The following is a 17,427-nucleotide window of genomic DNA, read 5'->3' on the forward strand; positions in this document are numbered from 1 at the left end:
CAGGGGAGGTCTTGAGCCCCATGATCTCCTTCTTGGCCTCCTCTGGACCCACCTGAGCAGGTCCATGGCTTTCTGTTGTGGTTCCATTCCAAAGGGCAATTGAGCACCAGGCAACTGTTCACTCCCCATTTCCCCTTCAAGAATGGGAAAGAGAAAATTAAGTAAAAGTCTGGACATCAAGACAAGGACAGGAGGGATGCCTCACCCATTATGGTCATGGGAAAAAGACAGACTCCTCAGGAAAGACAAAGAACATTGTTTTAATTCAAACACTAACAACACTTGGCAGAATGTGACAGTGAGAAGCACTACCACATCTTAAAAACACCTTCCCCCACCCTTCCCTTCTTCTGGGCTCAGCTTTGTTCCCAATCTCTCTACCTCCTCCCCCTGAGTGGTGCAGGGGCAGGGAATGTGGGAATTGGGGGGTGTAGTCAGTCCCACCATTTGTTCCTCCTTGGGGGCGTGGGGGGGGGACACACATGACACACCCCCACACACACCTCCTTGCACTCTTCCCCTGCTCCAGTGTCGTGTCCCTGTCACAGGAGACAGTCATCCACAAATTTTCTCTGAGTTGAGTCCTTCCACAAGCTGCAACTCTTCCCAACCTGCTCTGGTGTGGGTCCCTCCCATGTGTTAAAATACTCTCAGTGTCTGTCCTGGGTTTGAGTGATTGGTGGGGGTTTTTGGTAGCAGGGGAGGGGGCTATAGGGGTGGCCCCCTGTGAGAAGCTCCAAGTCTGCTCCACGTCTACATCAAAACTGAGCCAATCAGCTGCGCCTCTGTGACAACATATTTTAGAAGGAATGTGATGAGGAGGAGTCAGACTTGTGAGGAGGAGTTGTGGCAGTTGCATGAACACCAAGGTCAGTGGAGGAACGGAGGAAGAAAGGAGGGGGGAGGTGTGCCGGAGCAGAGCCCCCCCTGTATCCTGTGGTGAGACGGCAGGGCGGCCCCCCCTGCCACCCATGAAGATCTACAGTGGAGCAGACACTGATTTACAGACTGTGTTTTTAGTAAATCCTCCTGTACCTCAAAGATCTGTGCTGTCATCAACTATATTAAGATGATCTGAAATCTTCAGAGAAGCCACAGACCACTTTTTTAGACTTGAAATTAACGAAGACTAATTTTGAGTAGATTTTCATCACATAACACTTATATTAGCCGGTTCTTTAGTTTTATTCTTTTTCACAAACCTTCAATAAAGTACAGTGAAAATGATTCAGCAAAGGAAGCAGTACCTTCAGATAAAACATCAGCCCCTTCAGAGAACAATGACTGTCAGGGTTGTGAAGGCCTCTGCATTGCTATTCCATTATCAGGTTTTTTACTCTTTAAATTTTAGACTCTAATAATTAAATCTGGATAAAAAGATGGGTAGGACTGCTGACAAAGAGGGTCAGAGCACTGCAAATGGACAGCTTGCATTAACCTAAATTAAGAAATAGTAAAGACATAGCTGAGTAGCATCTCGGCAACATGTTTGCATCCTCACACCAGCCCAGCAGCTCTTTCTTTCATCTGTGATTACCTGCTTTGCTTACAGCTACAGCGGCTAACGAGCACACCCGAAGGTTACAAGAGCTTTCTGCTGTTTTACAGCTGTGCACTGACTGATGCCTTCCTCACCTAAAGGCAGTAACAGCATAATCTCAAGCAGCTCAAAACCAGTGACTTTCTGAAGGAACACACACCAAATCTGGAGTAATAACAAACCCGGCCTCCGAGGAGCAACCCATTTTAAAAATCATACACTTCATTCTCCAGTGAACAGGAGAAGAGATCTCTGCAGCAGTTTGGCACGTCAGCAGGAGTTTTCAATCAGAGCAAGGAGATATAAAACCATAGTTTCCTCACCTGGCATCAAGGTCAATGATTTAAAGAGAAGTGTGTGGGCAGAAGACAGAGGTGAATCAGGAGAGGTACATAGTAGCTAAAGGAAAATGACTGAAGAGAGGTGCGTAGTCATTAGCAATTTCTGTGTGTATATTTTTCCAGCTACTGTGTGAGGACATGAGAAAAGTTGCTACAGCATGAAACCAGAGTGCGTTGGTGAAGAGTTGGTGTAAAAGGAAGTAAATAGAAAACTGGCCCCCCACCTTCCCCCCACACACACTTGCTGCTGTCTGCAGGTAGCAAAGAGTGAAGCACACAATTTAATACGGCATAGTGCTGCTTCTCTGTTCTGACTGCTCTTTCAGAAAAACATATGTGGGCTGTGCAGGACTGCCATGAAAATATTCCCATGGCAACCATGAAAAACAAGGGTATATTAAAAGCTGTTACACTAACTCTTTCACTCCAACTCATTCAACAGAGGGAACCTGTAGCACTACTTGCTGTACAAAAACACACCACTGGAAATGTTTTTGTTTGGAATGCATGAATAGATAGTTACCACTGGATAATTTTCTGTAATCACCGTGAAACATGGTGTAAATTAAGAACTAGCCATAATACTGTGTTCAGAATCAACTGTGCTTTATAGAAAATAGATGGTTAATTTTTGCTAATTGCATAAACATACTTGAAATATTAAATAATTATTCAGCAGTTAGTTTATCAGATAATCATCCTTAGGGAATAATGCCAATGATTTTGGTCACTGCATTTTCTATATCATTCAAATAGCATGCTGCACACCTTACTATAATGGTTAAACAGATACATAGAATTACATACAAATAATTAGTGGAAATTGAAAGCCATGGAAAAACCAGATTAATAAAATCATGTTTTGTAACACATCTTGAGTAATTTGTTTGCAGTTTGGCAAGAGATACTTCTTGGATCTGTGAACATGTGCATACTCATTTTGCAGCAAGGAGATTTAACATTCAGCACAGGAGCTATCACTGCATCCCTCTCAGCGCTAACTGGCCAAAAAGCAACTATTCAGTATGTCAAAGGCACAGGGGGAAAAAAAAAAAAAAAATCTACTGTGCATCCACAATTTATTTGGCATGTGTACTTCAAAACAAAACGCAGAAGAGAGAGATTCACTTTGGGCAGGCACTGAGGTTTTCTAGCCAGGATTTGGTTAAAAACAGCAGATTGCCACTCAGTGCAACAAGGCTTCCAGGCCTGCTGTCCATTTCTGCTAGACTGCTCATGCTCTCAAATCCCTATCAGTGCGGAATGAGGAACCAGAAACTTACTGAACGATCCAGCTCAGTTCAGTCCTTTTTTTTTTTTTTTTTTTTTTTCCTTTATGCTTCTACCTGCTCTAAACAGAAAGCACCCCAAGATTTTCATTAGTCACGTGTGAGCGAGGGCCCCTTCGTACCACCCCCGGCCTCAGTGCAGGGGATGTACACCCTCGCCTGCTCAAAACTTACAGGGACTCCAGTAAGAATTACACAGGCTCAAGGGGATGCCGGGGCTGGACAGTGGAAGAACCACCATAATAAATTTTAAAAATAATACAATATGAAAAAAAAAAATATAATAAAATACTGCCCGCGCCATGTGGCATTCATCCCGAATGACGGGGACTCTACCCCGCCAGCTTCACCGAGCCGGCGGGGTAGAGGTGCGCTCGCACCTCGGGCTCCCCGGCGGAGACCCGCTCGGCCCGAGGCGGCGGCGAGCACCAGCGCGGCTTCTCCCGCCGCCGCCGCCGCCGCCGCCGCGATGCTGCCGCCGCCCCGCCGCTCCCACCGCCTCCCCCGGGCCGGGCGGCCCAGCGGCCCCGGGGGGGTGACGGCGCCCAAGCAGGCTGCGCCCCGGGTGCCGCCACCCCGCCCGGCGCCCCGGGGGGCTGACAGGACACCCCCCCACACGCACACCCCGGGCCGCCGGACCCACCTGAGACGCCGCCCCCGACCACGACCACGTCGTATCTCTCGGCCATGGCGCTGCCCCCCCGCACCTTCCGCCCGCTCCCTCCCGCGGCGGCTCTGCCCCGGCTCTGGCGTCCCCCGGGCGGACACCGCCTCGCCCCGCCTCGCTCCGCCGATGGGCACCGCCTCCCGCCGCCCCGTCTGGGACCGAGGGCTGGCGGCGACGCGCCCCTCCGCCTCCGCGGGGCTGTGAGGGGGCCCGCCCGGCGAGGGGTCCGCCGGGTGTGGGGGCCGGCCCGGTTCCGCGGGCCCGGGGTGGGCGGCTAACAGCTGGGGGGCCGCTGACCCCCTGGGTGGTGGTTGACCCCTTGCCTCGCCCCCCACAGACGGGAGCCCCGCGTCTTGCTGTTCTCTCTCCCACCTGCCAGGGGACTTGGGGAGCCTGGTTGAGGAGTGCAGCCCCCAAGGCGCAGCGGCTGTGGGGTGGCTGCCCTCCGTGCTCCAAAGGCTGTGGAAATGTTGGAGTCAACTTCTGCATCCGCTGCGGCTGCCCTGGGGCCACCAGAGGGGACCTGTGGCTACCCAGGCTGGCGGTACGGACACTGGAACAACAGTTAATGCTTTCCTTGAGAGCGCCTCAAAATGAGCAGCGCCTTGTGCCAGCCGCAGTTTGTGCTGTGCGACGGTGGCATGCACCAGTGTTCTTCCAGATCGGCTTCCACGCTGAGTGGTCTGCTGAGACCCCCAAGACACTCACCCACGGGGAAAAGGAACTGGCTTGTCCAGAAGCAACAGTGTCATCAATTCACTTGGAGCCTTTAGGCTGGTCCCCTACAAACCCAGCATGGATTTGCATCGCTCAGGTTTCTACTTTGCCACGAGGGTGGCTCCAGGAGGACTGGCTTTGGGGATGGTCAAAACATGCAAACATATTTCATCAGGTGTATCTGTACAGTCCACAGCCAGCAGTCATGTCAGTCATATCCAACCTTCCATGCTCGGTGGGCTCAAGGCAGAAGGTACCCAGCTCCAAGACTCCTCTGAGCCAAAGACACATGTTCAGTCTGTGTCATTCTCCATCTCCTGGAGCCATACATCAGAAGAAACAGACCATGAGAGTCTGGACAGGATTCCCTGTCCCTCTTCCATAATGCCTCAAGTGATTTTTGATGGTGTACAAAGACAGGGGCACCTGTAATGGGAGTCACATATATTGACTACAGTAGGTGCAATCCTGCCTTTGTAGGGAGAATGGGAGGGGAGAAAATATAGGGGTCAGGAAACAGAATAAAAATAGGTCTAGGTCAACTGTCCGCAAAGCTAATAATCATTCATGGGCCCATCCTCACTTTCACTGCTGGGAACAGTTCCTGCTCCATACTGTTTCTCGTGTCCTGCTCAGGCATTGTGTGGCACTGTTCTGTTTGGCACGGGCCACACAGTGCCAGGAGGCTTGCTAACAGGTAGTAAGGTGATCATAGGGCACTATGATCATCTGAGCACGTGTCCTGGACATGTTTAATTTGCTAGGAGACCTGTGTCCTGTATCTCATGTAAAGTGGATGATAGTTTATTCGTGGGCACTCAGTTTAATGTCCAGTGCTAAGGCTCTAGCATCTTCCTGAGACCCCAGGATGAAATATGCTTCATCTTACAAGTATACTGTCTAAGAAGCATTCTCATGTTCCCTTGTATTTTTCATAGAATTACAGAATGGTTTAGGTTGCAAGGAACCTTTGAAGATCATCAAGTCCAACCCCCCCTACCATGGGCAGGGACATCTTGGGTTGCTTGAAGCCCCATCCAACCTGACCTTGAACACTTCCAATGATGGGGCATCCACAACTCCTCAGGGCAACCTGTTCCAGTGTCTTACTACTCACTACTCACTATTCACTACTTTTTTTAATCCCTTTTCCAGCCCTCTCCACCTGGATAACTCCTCTCCTTGTATCTTACCCACTCTTTCTCCAAGCTGTGTGCCAACCAACAGACGAAGTCCAGACTTTAGGACAAAAGCCCCTAAAACTTGAAGAATTAATGAACTACACCCCATGATGTCAGCATAAGGGAAAGTTTAGGTTAAAGGAAAAATTAAATTTTTAAAAATCCAAAGATTTTTAAATCTAGAAGATTTAAAATAGAGAAAGAGCAGTATCTAGCTGAAACTAGTTTATCACAGTTCTCAATATCTGAAGTACAAAAGTTTCATTTGATTTACCTGGTATCTTTATTACTTTGTGACTATTAGATTAATAATTACACCGGTGAAACCCAGAAAACACCTGCAACACTCCTCTTTAAGGGAAATGCAATTCCTCCATGATCATGAGTATTCTGTTTTGGTTGGAAGAAGGCATGCCAGAGAGGCAAGGGGTGTCAGAGGGGTAGGGACTGAGCCACCATCTGGAGGGCCAGGTCACCTCTTGGAATATACAAGGAAATTCATTAGAAGGCAAGGGTCATGTGGTATTGTTTCTTGTTATACACTTAGAAAGATGCTACATTTATTATTTCTGAAGTTCAGGCTGGTTGCTGGTAAAAAGAGAGATTAGGGTAGATAAGGGGAGAAGAAAAAGAGTAAAAGAGGAAGAGGAGAGGGCAGTGGCCCTAATTTATTTGCCTCTTGTCTGTGCGTATTTTTTTAATTCACTTTTAGTTTTCTGAATGTGAGAAATCAACCAATACATTTCAGAACTTGAACTAAATTTCTTTCTGAGGATGCTAGTCCTAAGAAGTAGCTAGCTTGCACGTACATTCCTTTTGATGGGGTCAGAAATAAGCTGCTTTGCCATACCTAATGTGGTTAATGTCTAGGATATTTTATTGTATATGATATTTGGGTCTCATTTCATCACTGTAGTTATGAATATTGTAACTGTGGTTAGGTGCTGTATCTGGAACTGCAGTTCCTGATGATTTTAGACATTTGCTTCTATTTTACACTGGTGAAGTCTGCTTTGATCAAACTGATATTTTGCTTTAAAAAATTATGAATACTTGTGAAAAAAAAATATTGCTCCTTACCCTACTTTTCTCTATTGCTCTTGCTCCTTATCTGAGGTCTGTTCTCTAGATCTTTGCCTAGCTGCTTGCTTACCCTTTTTGTTTACTTTTAGATGTGATCTCTTCCTTGTTAAGGCCATAAATGTATCAACTTCTTACAAAAGAAAGCAGTCTAATGAGACCATCTATATTTTTACTTTTATTATTGCATTTCTACCTAGAAGATATGTGAAGACAAGAAGCTTTGCCTCATTAAAATTGTCATAAATATCTCCCTTTCAAAACAGCTTTTCTGAGTGATGCTTTCTCTGCCTGAAGCAATGCTAGATGATTGATCATTTACAGGGAGAAATTCCTTATCTTTGAGAGAAGTAGTTAATGGAGAAGAGAGAAAGAGGTCTCTCCAAATGACCTGAATAAAAAGTTATTGGGACACTGATGAGACTGAATTAATAGAAGATGCCACTTTTTAGTTTCTGCTCAGAAATACATATTCTTACTGTGATTAAAAGAATCTGTCTGATTCAAGGATGGTTAAATCAAACTCCAAGACTTCATACTGAGAAACACACAATTATCAAATGGCTGTCAGAAATTATAGTTGTAGAGATTACTTCAAACCCCACATGAAACACTAAAAGGTAGGGGAGGCTATTCAAAAAGCAGAAGCAGGTAATTTTATTTGGGCTATTGGCAAAGGTAGCTACAGTTACATCTATATACTTAATGCCAAGTGCCACAGATTCCCAATGTCCACAATATGTAACACTTATTCCTGGAATTCCTCTGGTCCCTATCTTCCTCCCGTGGCTCTAAGGAATACTTTTTTTTTTTTTTTTTAATGTGAGTGTTTGAAATGAAGGGCTATATTGCCTGCAGTTGAGGGTATGTAGTGCATGCCCTAGAGTCACATGAAGGTCCACGGGAGTGTTTGAGGGCACGAAGTGCTCAAAGGGCTGCTGTTGAGATACAGCAGAGCAAACTTCTGTGTCATTAAGTCTGGTCCTCTATCATCATGGACACATTATATAACCCTTCTAATGAATAAATCTAGCTCTGTCTAGAGCAGGCCAAACCTCTCCCAAAGCCAGGTTGGTAGTTTTTCCCTCCTCTCCCACAATAACTCTGTTTCAAATGTTTATTTTTTCCATCTCAATAGCTTCTGCTTCCAAAATGTTTACACCATCAAGCATTTAAACCAATACCATATTCCTCTTTCTGCTTTTCTGCTTGCAATGTTGACGCTTGTCAAGCACTTTGGTATCCTCACATACTGGGATACACATTTGCTGATCCTAATAGTTCAGTCCAAAAGTATACATAATCTTAACAAAGCCTCTTTGATGGCATAAAGATTTTTTTGTCTGGAACCCGCTCTCTTCTAATCATATTAGGATTCAGTTTCTGTTTTTTGTAGTCCCATTACTTCTCTCATCCCATGTAGCTCTAACTGAACAGATAAAGAACCTTTTGCCTGGATTTTGGTGCATTATCCTTTGGACACAAAATGTTAAAAGCAAAGCAAACTTTCTGAGAAAACAGTGCAACCAAGAGCCCCCACATTTCCTTACCTTGGAAGAGAACTCATCTGAGACAAAATATATTGTTTTCATAAATTTTGATAGGCACTTAGACACTGTGGCAATGAGACGGCATAAATAGCTATGCAGTCTGGTAGAAAATGTACTGACAGCCCTGGACTAAATTTTGAGAAATTAGTGGAAAGTTGATGGAGCAGGGGTCAAAGCCAAAGATCTCCAAATTTAAAAGGCTGAGGTAGAATTTAGGAACATGATTCATGACTGTCTGGTCAGTGGCTGGTAAAACCACAGTGGCATTTTAAATTACACATTCTCTCAGCTTCTTCTCCTTAAATAGCAGTGCATTTAATAAGCCAGCTTTTCGTTGTTTTTTATGTGCTACAGTCTCTCTTCATCATATTTGGTGGGAAAGCCCCTGCTTCAGAACAAGCCAGTTTTCCCTGCTGAAATTTCCTGCTGACAGGTAATACATGTTGACATCACCTTTAATCAAAGAGTCGGAATGGATTCCTGTTACCTGCAAGCTGTATTAGCGCCTGCATCGCTAGGGTGCTTCAGCAACAGTGATCTGATCAGAGCCAGAAATCCCTCTAAATTCCTGGGTCTGGATACAAACTCCCACTGCACCGGGCCCACGTCAGAAAGCCCTGGGCATTCATCCTGTCCCCCACCCTTCCCACCCCACTGCCACTGCCCCTGCCACACAGAGAGGAAGCCTGGGCACACAGGCTAGGTGGAGACCATGGCACCACCACAGTGGGTCTGAGACCTTCATAACTGGGGTCAGGGCACAAGGACCTGACAGCTTTTAGGCTGTTTGGTGGACAGAGGTTCAGGTTCAGGAGCACAGATAAGTCGAGACACAGCCTTAAGGGCATCGCTGTCACATACAGAGAAACTGAGAAGAGAAAGGTAACAGAGAGTTTGGTTCTGAAGAGCAAGATTGCATCTTCCATCGGCCACAAGCATCCACTGAGACTTAGTGCTTTCAGGCACCTAGTGAATTTGGTGCTCGTATTTCATTACTGGTTTGTGGTGGAGAATCCCTTGAAGGTAGAGTGAATGTGGCTTGCTACCTCTCTAGTCTGCAACCCGGTCATGTTGTTCTGGTTAGTACCTTTGTGTCTGCTGAATACTGATGTCACAGAAGACAGGCAAGCTTAAATACATTTTTAAACATATATTTCACATATTTTCAAATCTCTCTAAAGCAATCAGTGCAGAAATTGTGAAAGCACATGTCAGAGCTTTTGAAATACTGTACAATTAAGTGAGCATAAGCTCCATGCCAAGCTTTCCACTAAAGGAAAACTGCTGCAAGGAGTCTCAGGAGTTTGTCTCGTCTGTCCTTTTGCCCTACGGCAGCATCAGCCATGACCGAAATGTATCTTGATTAGGAGTGAATGTTAACTGGAGAGGCTAAATGTTAATAACCAAGATTTTTAATCCAACATACAACAGTCTGACATTAATCTACAGCTAATAAACAAGAATTTAATATATTATCAGTCAGATTCTATTCAAAGTAGAACTGATCATTAAATGTAAAACACACACAATTAAGCCCATTACTAAAAGCAGTGAGTGAATGCAAACACATTACACTTGAGCACTACAGAACAAGGGTCTGAGTGCCATGGTCCCAGGGCCAGGGGCCAGGATCGCAGGGTCCCCCCAGGGGAGGGTGACAGGGCAGGCCCTGGAAGCCCAGGTCTGTCCCACTCCCATCCCGAGGCAGCCCCAGCCCTGGGCACCGGGCACATCCCTGAGGGTGGGCCCTGCACAGTGGGGGCCATGGCCAGGCAGAGTAGGGCTGTGTGGAGCTGCGGCAGGGGCCAGCAGCCCTGGGGGACTGACTTGGGGTTCTGGGCTGCGGGCAGGTGGGGGGACCCTCAGGGGGCTGCCAAGGGGCAGTCAGGACTGGGGGTGCCTTCAGAACCCTGAAGCTGAGTGAAAACTGCTTTGTGTGTTTTCAGGCTAGTCAGAAAGACCAGCAAAATTAGGTCTCCACTGATACCATAATCATTAAATACAAGTGCACAAGTTTCTAGACCACAGCATTCTAACACCCAGTAATTTTGGCTTTCTTATTATTAGCTCTTGGTCTATTTAGGCTTGAGGATCCTCCTGGCCAAAAGCATCTGTAATGGGTATAAAGGCAGCCTCCCGTTCAGTGGAGGGAGGCCACATAGGCTCTAACACAATGAAGAGTCAACCACATGTCCCACAGTTAGATGTCATGGAAAACCCATTCATCAAGACTGCTTGTGTAATGAAATCCCAGGAAGGAGTGGAGGAAAGTCAGTGTGATGTCTCAAACCATTCCAGCTAGTCCTGGTTCATAGTCTCTAGTTTCTTTTCCCACTCTTTTGCCTAATGAACTTACTTTTACATACCTGTGACTGATGTAACCACCATTCTGATGCAAGGATTGATAACAGTTATGGTAATTATACATGTATATGCATACTTACTAATATAGCCAACAATATAAATGCAGGGAAAAAAACTTAAACTAGCATAAATTATTTCCCAACATCAAGCTCGTCCTTGCATTCTGCTAATCTCTTCCTGACCATTAGCTACAGTTCAGGCTGGTCCAATTTCCAATTACTTTTCTCTTTTGTGAAATTTTCCTCCAAAAGAAATCCACCATCAGGTTTGCAGTGATGTTTGCTATTGGTATTAGCATGCTTATCTGGCAGAGGTGACTGGTACTGCCATGGCATCTGTGACATGGACTTCTACTAATTTCAAAAGACACTTTACATTCACCCACAGGCAGTGCTAGTTCCTGCCATGCAGAAGTCCTAGCAGACAGGTCCACAGGTGACCCAGACAGACAAGGATGATGACAGAATGGAAAGCAACATTTTAAGTAGATGTAAAGGAGTGAGTTAGAAAAATTAAAGTGTCTTAGAAGGTAACAAAATGGAAAAGAAAAAAAATCTCAATAGAAGCAGCTAAATTGAATTCCATGTGCATCATGGCAAAGTGGAGCACTGGTTCCCCCACTGTCCATCTTGGAGAACTAGTCTGAATGAGGTTCTCCCAAGCCCTCCAGTTCACCTATAGCCTAAATCCACAAAAGAGACCAACAGACAGGGCATCACCTGGAATGGCAGAGAGCAGTCCAAATTAGTATCTTCCTGCTTGTCATGGTTTGAACCTGGCCAGCAGCCAAGAACCATGCAGCCGCTCACTCACCCTTCTGTCACCCGGGGTATGGGGGAGGGAATTAGAGGGGTAACGGGAGACTTGTAGGTTGAGATAAAAACAGATTAATAATTGCAATAAAATAAAACCATAATAATAATAATAGAAAGTACAAATGGGTAATGCACAATGTGATTGCTCACCACCCCACTGACTGATACCCATCCTATTCCTAGCTAGCGATCCCAAAATACCAAGATCCTGCAATTGCAATCCCATAAGCAAGAGACAACCCCCATCCTTCCCAGACATCTCTTCTTTATATACTGAGCGTGATGTTACATGATATGGAATATTTCATTGGCCAGTTTGGGACTGGTGCTCTGGCCGTGCTCCCTCCCAGCTCCTTGTGCACTTGCGCACGGGCAGGACATGGGGAGTTGGAGAGTCCTTGAAATGTCAGCAACAACTGAAAGCATCAGTGTATTATCAGCATTCTTATACTAAATCCCATACTGAATCCAAAGCACAACACTACTCTAGATACTAAGAAGAAAAATTAACCCTATTCCAGCCAAACCCAGAACTCTGCTTCAGATAGAGCCAGACTTAGGTTTGAAATCAAAGGGTATTTTTCAAAATAATTGGTGTTTTGTAAGCAGTGACCAGAAGACATATGTTCTGAACTGAAAGTCAATAGTCTTTGCTTTGTAATGACTATTTTTTCTGATCTTTGTTTAGAGTCTGTTTGAGCTCAATTTTTTTTTTATTGAACAAAATGATCAAAGGCTAAAGATGCAAAGCAGATGATAGCTGTGAAATTCTTTCTCATACCTCTAAACAGTGTTCTGTGTAATATGGATTGGCATACCTCAGAACACAGGAGGAAATAAACCATTTTCATTCTTTTAACAAAGATGACTGCCATGTCCTTTGCCGATAATCTAATCTAAAGAGTTCCTTAAGAAACAGGTTATGCCTCTCACTCATGACAAATGTTTACTTAGTGAATAATGGCAGGTGACCTTTTATTTTTACTTAATCATGCTTCGCATCTACCTAAGTCACAGCACACCGTTTCCATCTGTCACTTGAAAGATAGCTCTCTTTCAGTCTGGCCACCACCAGCCTTCATTAATTCACTGCTAACCTATTTCACCTGAACTAGAGTCAAAAGGAGCTCCTAGGTTTGCATTCCTCTGGTTTCTCATTCTCTAATTATGTATTTTTCCCCCTGCATTTCTTCTAATTCCTCATTCCCTAATTGTTAGGTGTGGTGAAATAGACCAGCATCAGTAGCAAAACTCATGTTCTGCAGGAAAAAGCATACAGGAAGGTACTCTGGAAGATCCTACAGTGCAAACTTAGGAAAGAATTGAAATAATGAACAACAGGCTATCATGTGTTGGTATGGAGGTTATTATCACTGAGGAGGCTATTATGCATGTTTATGTTAATACTGCTGTGACTACTGGGGAGGGGATGCAGTTTTCACTTTTGTGCACACTTCTACAGTCCAAGATGGTCCTGACTAAATTGAAGTGGCTTCAGTGAAGAGCTATGAAAAATAATTAACAGATTGGGAAATATGCTTGCTGGTGAAAAATCTAAATTTAAAGAGGATACGGTTAAGAGGTTATAGTTTTTACAGGTGGGATTCATTTCATCTTATGTTGAACATCTGAACTGGCCAACAAGCTCCCTTCTCTGGGAAATGGAGGAGATAGGTAGGTCTAGAGATTGATTTATGCTATACTAGGATAGTTAATCAAGAGATGTGGGACCAGTTTCCTCCTGAGATGCCTAGCTCTCTCCAAGGACACTTAACTAATTGACTTAGACTAGATAAACTTTCAGATGATTAGAACTAGTGAACTAAGTCCCACTCCAGGTATGTACTTAGGGAGCAAAGAGCTACTCCTAAAGCTCCTCAGTGGAGATAGTAGAAGTGCTAACTAATACTTCTAGCATAGGAGAAAAGGAGAAACGAATTCAATTCCTCCCTGGAAACTTACCACTCAGGTTATTTCATACAGACCATAGGATCTTGTCTTTGCTGCTGAGAAGCAGCAGAAAATTGTGTCTTCGAGATAAATTGGCTCCTTGCTCTTCCATGAAGTCTAGGACTACCTTTGAAAAGGCCTGTGTTGTCCCGATTATCCTCCATGGGCATGGAGAACCCCTTTGCATAGGAAGACTTGGGCCTTGGTAGTTATTAATATTGTAACACAGATTTTAAGCACTCACAGACACAAACAGCATTAGCTGCATGCTGGACCAGAATCAAGTTTTTATCTTATAATTACCCTTCACAATCTTTTATAAACATTCAAAATCCCAGCATTGGAAAGTGCTGAGTTTAATCCTAAATCCTCTGGGGTCAGGACTTGACCTTTCTCTTTGAGGCCTGGGGTAGATTTTCCATACTCGTGTTATTTCTTCTTTCTATTGTATACACAGTTTCCATTCTTTTCAGGCCTAAACTTTCTCCAAAATCTTTAATTACCCAATAAATTTCCAAGTCCAGCTCCTCATCAACTTTTCCTTGTATGCTTCAACTCATTTCCATAAAAGACAAACCTCCTCCAAAGAATTAAAAAAATACATGTATCCACTTCCTAGATGTATAATAGTTTAAAATCCCTAAAATCTGGATCTAACAATAAGCAGAGCTTTCCATGTTGTCTTCATGCTAATTTTTGTCTCTCTAAGTATTTAGGTCTGTCTCCACTTATTGTCTTCCATTTTATAGCCTGTTTCTTTTGAAATGCTTGGTTATTTTAATAAGCCTAATTTGCAAAGGTGTTTTGTTTATATTAGAACTTCTCTACAGTGCAACCAAGATCAGTCATAAGTCTCTCTGTTTTCTGCAAAATGAGCCTGCTGCATTCACTTTACAGAATGAAATAAAAATATTCTGAGTTTAGGTACATCAGAATTTTAACTACTGTCATATACAGACACGGAACAATAGTTTTCAGATAAAAATATTATTTGATCTCCCCTCACATTTCTCATGATTGGTATTTTGGTTTCATGAGGTAGGCAGCATGTAGTTAGTGTTACTGTAGGTTGTATTTCATAAAAGGTATATTTTAGAGGAGGTCAGTACTAGGCAGGATATTTTAAAATGCTGTTACTTTACAGAGATGAGCAACCAGACAGCACCAGGGGACCTTGTCTCTGTTCCATTCCTCAGTTCAAGGAGATCTAGTTTCATGTTGCTGGTGATTGCACTGAATGGAATTCTCAGGGCTGAGAACAACTTTAACTATTTTACCCAAAGACCTCACCTGGTCCTGACTCATATCTTCATGAACTAGATTCTTGAATCAGAATATCATCTAGAATCTAGAATTTCATCAGCCATCTAGGTTGTGGTGTGAAAACAGAAGCTTCACATGTTCAAATACCTGACCCTGCTGTCTGCATCCTTGAGAGAAGAACTGCAGTGATCCTTCATCTTCTGGCAATTATCATTTCACAGCAGATGACAGAAAAAAGTCAAGGTGAGCCTTCTGCATTTTCTCTGTTGGGATTAAAATCTTGGTCCTGAGCCATTGTGTGCATTTGATTGATTTTCCCCTTTCTGTATGCAGTGGACATTGCTTTCTCTCATGCCCTTTCAGGGGAATGGTTAATACCTAACGGTGATGTGTCAAACGTTTGTAACTCATTGTATGAAGGCACTTGCAGTAGAGTACTCTGCAAGGCTGTTTCTATCTGCTTTGCGTTTTCAGACAGGCATCCTTTTATTTTAAATGTTCTATTAGAACTCCAAATGGTGCCCTAGGAACAAACCATGTACTGGTTTGTCCTGGGTTTGAGTGGTGGGGTTTTTGGTAGAGGGAGCTATAGGCATGGCCCCCTGTGAGAAGCTTCTCGAAGCTCCCCCAGCTCCAATTCAGCTCCACCTCTGCACCAAAACTGAGCCAATCAGCTGCTCCTCTGTGATAATGTATTTAAGAAGAGATGTGAAGAGGAGGAGTTGGATTGGTGAGGAGGAGTTGTGGCAGCTGCATGAACACCAAGGTCAGTGGAGGAACGGAGGAGGAAAGGAGGGTGGAGGTGTGCTGGAGCAGAGACCCCCCTATATCCTGTGGTGAGATGGCAGGGCGGCCCCCCCTGCCACACATCAAGATCTACAGGGGAGCAGACACTGATTTACAGCCTGTGGTTTTCACCTGGGTAATCAAGGTGCTGTGCCTAAAGAAGGTCGAGGTCTTGTGGGAAAAGGTAGCCCCACTGTTGTAGTTCAGTGCTGGGAGGATTGCAGCATGTGGAGGTGTCCCATGCTGGAGCAGCTTGGGAAGGGCTGCAGCCGTGGGAGGGACTCCAGTTGGAGAAAGTTGGTGTCCCACGCCAGAGCAGTGTAAGGGAACACTGCGGCCCATGGGAGGGACTCATGTCAAAGAAAGTTTGTGGAGGACTGTCTCCTGTGAGAGGGGGACCACTATGAAGCAGGGGCGAACAAGTTCCAGAAGCTCCCCCCACAGAAGATGGAAGAAATGTCATCACTGACTGCACCCCCCATTCCCTGCCCCTGTGCCACTGGGGGGAGGAGGTAGAGATTTCAGGAGCAGAACTGAGCTTAGGAGGAAAGGAAGGGTGCGGGAAGGTGTTCTCAAGATGTTGCAATGCTTCTCACTGTCATACTCTGTTAAGTGTTGTTATTAGTGTCTGTAATAAATGTATGTTCTTTTTTTCTTCCCCTAACAAGTCTGCCTTTTTACTCATGACCATAATGGGTGATCTGCCCCTCCCAGTCCTATCTCAAACCCCAAGCCTGGCTCATCTGTCCCTTCTCATTGCCGGAAGAGAAGGGGGAAAGAGTGGCTGCGTGGTGTTCGGCTGTTGACCAGGCTCAAACCACAACATGTTTTAAGCCTGTACTCTTTTTGAAGCCTTTCCTGCTTCACTAACATCTTTTTGGTCTGTCTTGTTTTGCATTATTTCCTTCTGGTTCCCTATTGTTGGCATTGTCTACTCTGGCTGAGTGAGCATGAACTTCCTCTGTCTTTGTTCCCATTACCTGCATGTATCTGCAATATAAGCATAATGGTCAGGGAAACTGCTATGTTGTCTTTCTGAATACAGTAGCACTGCTTACTGCTCACATTTATATTGTGCATATAGCTCTTTCAGCTGTGGGTTGGTTCATCTGCTATGTCTCTCCACCAGTTTGGAGATAGGTCACAAAATAACTTTCACTGTTTGCAATATTTTTAGTGTTGCAGACTGTGGTGTGAGGGGCTAGTTTATAGCCATCTGCAACTTCTGCCACATTGTTTTGCTTGGCATATTGCTGATCACTGCTGTATTTTGTGTTCTTGTTCAGTGATTGTCAGAGTCAGTGGGGAGATTTATACCAGTGGCAGGGAGTGTTCTCTGAGAGCCTGTGTTATGTTTTTTATTGCTATTCTAAAATTCCTGGGTTTGAAAATCTGGTTTGCTTTTCATGTATAATTTTAGATGAAAAGAACATTAATGTTTGCAAGCAGACAGACTTTTGTCTAAGCCACACAGGTTTCTGGAACTGGTTTCTGGAACTGTCCAGATACTGGGACAAAGGTACAAGAAATATCTCATCTGGTAATTCTTCCAGCAAATAAACGTACTTTTAAGTTATGTCAGTCAGTTGAAGCAATTGAAGCAATTCTGTCAGTCAGGTCTTATGAATTCACAGTCATAAATGCCTAAGCACTGATGTAAGATTTTAATAAACCAAGTATATTTGCATACTTTCATACTTGGAGAATATGTATAGACAATACCAGAAAGAAGTGGCCTTTTGAATATTGGCAAGTGATTTCAAATACCCTGAGTTCATTAGAATAGTCAGCATTTCATTTGGATTGACTGGCCAGTAAAATAATACAGATAAGCAAAGTAAACACACAATGATTAATTAGCAAATATATGCGGTATTTCTGAAA

At 44.4% G+C, this 17,427-nt stretch overlaps 1 protein-coding gene across 1 annotated transcript in view; it reads right to left on the reverse strand.

The window, feature by feature from the left end:
• Positions 1–3,900, reverse strand: part of LOC104364022 (amine oxidase [flavin-containing] B) — a 55,669-nt gene extending 51,769 nt beyond the window's left edge. The window contains exon 1 of the mRNA XM_042788920.1: positions 3,814–3,900. Within this exon, the coding sequence (XP_042644854.1) occupies positions 3,814–3,859 (46 nt within the window). The 5' untranslated portion in view covers positions 3,860–3,900. The remainder of the gene's footprint in view (positions 1–3,813) is intronic.
• Positions 3,901–17,427: the final 13,527 nt, after the last annotated feature.

Source organism: Tyto alba, unplaced genomic scaffold (assembly GCF_018691265.1).
Source record: "Tyto alba isolate M040663 unplaced genomic scaffold, T.alba_DEE_v4.0 Super-Scaffold_14, whole genome shotgun sequence".
NCBI lineage: Eukaryota > Metazoa > Chordata > Aves > Strigiformes > Tytonidae > Tyto > Tyto alba.